Below are 7160 nucleotides of genomic sequence, written 5' to 3' on the forward strand. Positions count from 1 at the left end.
ATGTAAAATTGCTTTTGTACATTTAAACACAGTAACTGATATATTTTTGATTTTGGCAGATCAGCTCCTCCAACCAATCTTCAGTTCAGTAAATGAAGCCACGCCCACTGCATTTCACCAGCAAAGCTCCTCTCTCATCACTCACATTATCAGTGAAGCTCCTCCCACAGCAGTTCCCTGATAAATGTTGGAATATTCCCATCAGACGAGCATCAGAGCATCAGGAAGAGCTGAAATCTGCAAAGACTGAGTTTATTAAAGAGGACAGTGAGAACATGAGTGATCCAGAACCCTGCAGAATGAAACACACTGAAGATACTGAAGAACAAAGAGGTTGGTGTTTATTCTTCATTCATTCATGATGCTGAACAACATTCATGAAACAGAGGTTCAAACACTTCTGCACATTTAGAGAAACAGTTGAACTTTGAAATGAGACATAATGTTCTTTTCTAATAAAAGCTCAGTAAAGGGAAGTTTGAGAAACTTTTATATTGATTGTCAACATCAGATCAAACTAAATATTTATTTCACATTTATTTTATATCTGCTTCACAATTTACCAGAGTGTTTCCAGAATTTAGGCATTTTCAATATAGTTTACAACATTGTTATTTTTAGGAATAAACTGTAAACACCAAAATGTTTGAAGTAAATGAACTTTCCAGAATGACTGACAGGGTTGTGAGTGTAACTTGAGCAAAATCTCTTCTTACAGTAACTTTGGTAACAGGGTTGATGAATGCAGTCATTTATTTGTGTAAAAACTGAGACAATGGATTGAGATTATTTTCTTGTCCCATCATGCTGTAGAGAGAGCCCAGATGATGTCATTTCCTGGGTGTTTTTGAAAGCAGGAAAATCATGTCAGAAGTAACAGGGTTGAGTGAATCATGAAGGACACTGATAATAACACATTTAAAGATGCAGCCAGTCTAGACTTTGAGCATGTGAACTTTCTACAGACGCTGAAACGATCATGACATGATGTCACACTCCGTGAATCTCTTTTAAAACATAAATAACAAATAATAATCATTTCAAAATATTCAATCTACTCCACTTTACTGCAAGCTTCACTTGATCTTGTGTTTCTGGTGTCCCACATTCACATGTGTATGAATGGAAGTCAGTGGAAGGAAAAGTCTAGTGTGACCGGTCCTTAATAATCACATTAGATATTTTTGAGTAGTTCTCACTACTATTGATATTTTTTTTAGAAATAAATAATTTCTCGGTTTCCTACTTTGTCTTTTACTGGCTATTGATATTTTTGATATTTTTATACCATCATATGTCACCAAAGTCACCAGAGTTTAGGTTTTGGCTGTCTGGTCTTACTGGAATGATTTTTTTTGTAATGTAAAATAAATATTAAATATAACATAAATAAGCTTATTTTACATAAAAATATTGTACTTTTAGAGACAAATGAATAAAAAAAACAAATCATAAAAAAAGTACATAAATTGATCATTTTTATTTTATCGAAGATAGTGATATTTAATTTTAATAACCATTTGGAATTGGAGTCAGATTAAGTGTGGAGCTAAAGTAAAATTGAAACTAAATTAAAAAAAAAATAAGTGAACATCACATGAGCGCTGAAAAGACATACACACATTATACCTTAACCCAGACCTCTGGATTGTGTCGTTGAGATGACCGGTGAGTCTGTACAGCTGGAAGATTAATGTTAAAGTTAATCAGGGACATATGCAATTAATTTATGAAAATGTAAATGCATCAAAATGATTGGGATATTTTATAGCAGTTGTCTATCACAGCAAGTCTCAGTTTTATTACCTTTTTATTTTGATTTTTATTAAATTAAATTACACTTTTTTTTTCTTTGATTTCAGAGCTGATGGAAGTGAAGGAGGAGAGTGAAGAACTGAGTGAAGTGGAGGAGGAACATCATGACAAACCTGGAGAAAAACCTTTGAGTTGCTCAAAGACTAAAAAGACATTTTTAAAGAAAAGAAGAGCCGAGAAATCTACAACCTGCACTCAGTGTGGAAAGAGTTTCCCAAAGAAATCTGGTCTAGAGCTTCACATGAGGATCCACACCGGAGAGAAGCCGTTCACATGTGATCAGTGTGGAAAGAGTTTCTCACTAAAACAAAGTCTTGAGCGTCACATGATAGTTCACACAGGAGTGAAGCCGTTCACATGTGACCAGTGTGGGAAGAGTTTCAGTCAATCATCAAGCCTCAAAGATCACATGAGGATCCACACTGGAGAGAAGCCGTTCACATGTGATCAATGTGGGATGAGCTACAGACGATCATCACGCCTTAAAGAACACATGAGGATCCACACTGGAGAGAAGCCATTCACATGCGATCAATGTGGGAAGAGCTTCATTCACTCATCAACCCTTAAACAACACATGATGATCCACACCAGAGTGAGACTGTTCACATGTTATCAATGCAGCAAAACATTTGTCTTGGAATCAGCTCTGAAGAAACACCTGGGAGTTCATACGAAGGAGAAGCCACATTCATGTTCTGTGTGTGGAAAGAGTTTTTCACTGCTGCAATATTTACATGCGCATCAGAAAACGCACACTGCTGTGAGAGAGTACATGTGCTTTGAGTGTGAGAAGACTTTTACTGCAGCAAACAGTTTAAAACTGCACCAGAGGATCCACACTGGAGAAAAACCTTACATGTGTTCACACTGTGACAAGAGATTCAGTTGTTTATCAAATCTGAAAACACATGAGAAGATCCACACTGGAGAGAAGCCGCACATGTGTGATCAGTGTGGAAAGAGTTTCTCTATTAAAAGTCACCTGAAGCAACACAAGAAGATCCATGCAGTGGAGAAACCACATCACCACAGTCTGGGATCATGATAAGTAGTTCATCTTTATGTGCTGAGAAGAGACACAGAAGAGACTCAGCCAAATCTCTCCTCTCCACCTACAGTTGGCGCTGTTGCTCTGTGTCTGCTGTTGAATTATCCAGGTTGTGGATGAGGAGCGACCCCTGATGTGATTGTGTACATACAGTAGTACATAGTTCAGTGCTATATAAATGCTTCATTCATTCATTTATTCATAGTTAGCCGTTTCTCAATATGCGTTATTGTCTGTTCTTGTGAAATTCATCAGTTGCTGCCCAAGATCTGATCTAATTCAAAGTTCACATCTAGCCTAGTACAGTTCAAATCCCCGGATGTGTTCTTGATCCGCCCCTTTTATCGAGTCTTACAGTCTTACCTCGGCTAGTACTCTGTACTCTCTGTAGTGGTTAAACATGAGATATAATTCATCTTTTGTATATATAACAGGTGATCTTTGGTCATGAATCTATCATTTGTAGGTAAACTTTACCGTTGTAGCCTACTAGAGCACTGACTTTGTACATTTGACTGAATTGTTTGCTTTATTTCTTATTGTAGCTTCTTGTGCCTTACTTATACTTTTCTAATGTTTATTATTGATCATTAAAACTAAGAAAAAGAAACAGTGTTGTGTTTTATGTTTGCAGACTATATGCACATATTACCTGAACCACATGTTTAATCTTTTTTAAAATGTAAACAAAAAGAGGGAGAGCTGTGTTTTATAGTTTGTTTGGTTATAAATATACATGCAGTGAAGATAATCGATGAACGTGTTGCCTAAACTACATGCATGGCTATTAATATGTTTAAGATTTTTTAAATGAAAACGAAATATAGTGGTGTTTTATAGCATGTGTGTCCTGTGAAGATGGCACAGATTAGAGGTGTAAGAGACACAACAGTCCTCAATCAGCATAATGACGATCCCTTCGCATCTGATTCAGAGCATTAGCATACTGTAATGATGATGAAGGCCATTGTCCCACATTTAATTCACATGAATACTTTTAAAGTGATAACAGCTGTACTAGGACAGTCAAGAGCTCAACCCATATTTCATGTCAATAGTTCCTGTTTTCACCTCATTTATTATGCTGATGTCTTCAGATCTGCTGTAAATTGACACTTAAAGCTCATTTCATTGCTGTCAACAGACTGAGAAGATTTGATGACTACAGATATGTAGGATTATTTCTGTGTTTATGTTAATGTTTTAAGTGAAGCTCCTCCCACAGCAGTCACATCATCAGTGAAGCTTCTCCCACAACAGTTCCCCCATAAATGGGAAGAGCTGAAATCTGTTTTATTAAAGTTCATTCAAGAGGACAGTGAGAACATGAGTGATCCAGAACCCTGCAGAATGAAACACACTGAAGACACTGAAGAACAAAGAGGTTGGTCTTTATTCTTCATTCATTCATGATAGTACTTCAGGTACTTTAACTTCAGCAATAATATGGAAGAAAAAGTCCAGTGTGACCGGTCCTTAATAATTACTAAGTTTGGTATCAGCATTATGGCACTGTTGTATATATTTTTTAATGTTTTTACATGAGATAAGTGTGTCGGGCCAGTGTGTGCTAGGGCTTCCAGCGAGCCGAACCTGATAAAAGCAGCCGTTTACCTTTTTTATTGTTTTATTTTAAATATTTAAAACCCAAGCATTGGCCACATTTAACAATAAAAAGTGATAGATTGATCATCATTAATTCATTTGTGTGGATTGCACATTAATCATACAAAAATAAAGTTGTATTTACTGTTATTTCACAAAAGAAAGAATCACATAGGTCTACTTATTCAGTCGTGTCTGTTTATTTGTAGGCTAATACAGGACAGCACAAAACAACACGGGTTTTATTACAGAAGCATTTAAGGATATATATGTAGCCTATATATAGATTCTCATAAGTTTAAATCACATTTCCTGAGAAAGAATAATCATTGCTATATTTTTCCACCAAATTATCCGATTTGAGGAGCTTTGAGCAATCCAGTCCCAATTAATGTAGTGTTAAAATTTCAGCCAGAGCAACAGGAGCTCCCAAAAACCAGAGCTAGCCTATTTGTGGAGATATGGATATCAAGCCGTATAAAGACACAAGATATATTGGCAGATAAATATGCAAACAAATAAATACATGATGGTTATATATGATTTGACTCTCTCCAAACTCTGATAAAAGCCTTTGTTCATAAACACTTCTTAAGCCCGAGTTGGCCCACTTTGACTCAAGGTATTCTGCGGGCTGAAAAACTCTGATGAACGAGGCTTGATCAAACCCTGGAAGTGGCAATGGAAACTTGTGCTTCTAGCCCGACAGTGTAAACACTGCTATTTTTAATAGTTCTCTTGACAGAAACATGAGATTTGGGCCTATAATGATTACAAGTAATAATTGGAATATCAGTGTACCTAAGTTGTGGAGATTTTCAGGGATGTGCATAATTAATTTAGAAATTTAGAAATTTATCAAAATTCTGTGAATAATTTGGGCCTCACTTTGTCCTTTCACTTCATATTTTTCTATTTGAGTTTTAATGTTCTGATAATAAAATTAAACATTTTCTCTTTCATTTCAGACCTGATGGAAGTGAAGGAGGAGAGTGAAGAACTGAGTGAAGTGGAGGAGAAACATCATGACAAACCTGGAGAAAAACCTTTGAGTCGCTCAAAGACTGAAAAGACATTTTTAAAGAAAAGAAGAGCCAAGAAATCTACAACCTGCACTCAGTGTGGAAAGAGTTTCTCAACCAAACAAAGTCTTGATGTTCACATGAGAGTTCATACTGGAGAGAAGCCGTTCACATGTGGTCAATGTGGGAAGAGTTTCACACACAAACATCATCTTGAGATTCACATAAGAATCCACACTGGGGAGAAGCCATTCACATGTGATCAGTGTGAGAAGAGATTCTCAAACAAACAAAGTCTTGATCGTCACATGATAGTTCACACTGGAGAGAAACCGTTCACATGTGATCAGTGCGGCAAAACATTTATTGGGTCATCAGACCTGAAGAAACACCTGAAAGTTCATACGAAGGAGAAGCCACATTCATGTTCTGTGTGTGGAAAGAGTTTTTCACTGCTGAAATATTTACATGCACATCAGAAAACACACACTGGTGTGAGAGAGTACATGTGCTCTGAGTGTGAGAAGACTTTTACTACAGCAAACTATTTAAACGTGCACCAGAGGATCCACACTGGAGAAAAACCTTACAAGTGTTCACACTGTGACAAGAGATTCAGTCAGTCATCATATCTGAAAACACATGAGATGATCCACACTGGAGAAAAAACTTACAAGTGTTCACACTGTGACAACAGATTCAATCAGTCATCAAATCTGAAAAGACATGAGATGATCCACACTGGAGAAAAAACTTACAAATGTTCACACTGTGACATGAGATTCAGTCAGTCATCATCTCTGAAAACACATGAGAGGATCCACACTGGAGAAAAACCTTACAAGTGTTCACACTGTGACAACAGATTCAATCAGTCATCAAATCTGAAAAGACACGAGAGGATCCACAGCAGAGAGAAGCCGCACACGTGTGATCAGTGTGGAAAGAGTTTCATTATTAAAAGTCACCTGAAGATACACATGAAGATCCATGCAGTGGAGACCACAGGTAATCACCACAGGTAAGTAGTTCATCTTTATGTGTTGAGAAACAAAATGTCTTCTGTGTAAGTTAGTCACACCCAAGACTGTTCACCATCCTTCTGATCAGATGTTTAGCCCAGGACACACCAACATTACTTAATATTGATTATGTGTGTTACATTGTGTTTGTTGTAAATGAAATTTGTTTGTTTTTGTCAGAACAACCAGAAAGCATCTGGAAGGAGAAGACCGAGAGATCCAGTGATCCAGAACCTGCAGAATGAAACATCATGATACTGAAGAAGGCAAGGCAAGGCAAGGCAATTTTATTTGTATAGCACATTTCATACAAAGTGGTAATTCAAAGTGCTTTACATAAAAAAGAATAATAAAAATAGAACATAAGGAATAGAAATAACAGTAAAAACAGAGAATTTTGCTATCTGGATGGAAGAGCTAGGAAGTCTTAGGGAGTTTGTTGTTGTTGTTGTTGTTGTTGTTGTCCATCAGAGTGGATCTAAACGGATCTATCCATCAGAGCGGATCAGAATGGATCTTCCTCACACGACAGGATTGCTACCTGTTAAGGCAATTCAAACTGATAAACACAGTTTCAATCTCCCCTTTTGCCAAGACACCTCAAACTGCACCACACAGCCCTAATCCCCCTTCCGGAGATATCTT

The 7160-nt window shown here is 36.9% G+C and overlaps 1 protein-coding gene across 1 annotated transcript; it reads left to right on the top strand.

Annotated features, from left to right (window-relative positions):
* Positions 1-275: 275 nt before the first annotated feature.
* On the top strand, positions 276-6760 carry LOC137017533 (zinc finger protein 271-like). The gene is made up of 5 exons (XM_067381891.1): positions 276-333; positions 1863-2392; positions 2645-2814; positions 5636-6501; positions 6696-6760. Exons 1-5 carry the CDS (start codon positions 276-278, stop codon positions 6758-6760), a joined length of 1689 nt encoding a protein of 562 aa, XP_067237992.1.
* Positions 6761-7160: the final 400 nt, after the last annotated feature.

Source organism: Chanodichthys erythropterus, chromosome 3 (assembly GCF_024489055.1).
Source record: "Chanodichthys erythropterus isolate Z2021 chromosome 3, ASM2448905v1, whole genome shotgun sequence".
Classification (NCBI taxonomy): Eukaryota; Metazoa; Chordata; class Actinopteri; order Cypriniformes; family Xenocyprididae; genus Chanodichthys; species Chanodichthys erythropterus.

What these genes read in the sequence shown, in the direction of transcription:
- LOC137017533 (XM_067381891.1), top strand. Translation starts at nt 276, where the DNA reads ATGAGTGATCCAGAACCCTGCAGAATGAAACACACTGAAGATACTGAA. An exon ending in AGTCACCTGAAGCAACACAA is followed by an intron (nt 2,815 to 5,635) that starts GAAGATCCATGC and finishes TGATGTTCACAT; the next exon opens with GAGAGTTCATACTGGAGAGA. An exon ending in CCATGCAGTGGAGACCACAG is followed by an intron (nt 6,502 to 6,695) that starts GTAATCACCACA and finishes TGTTTTTGTCAG; the next exon opens with AACAACCAGAAAGCATCTGG.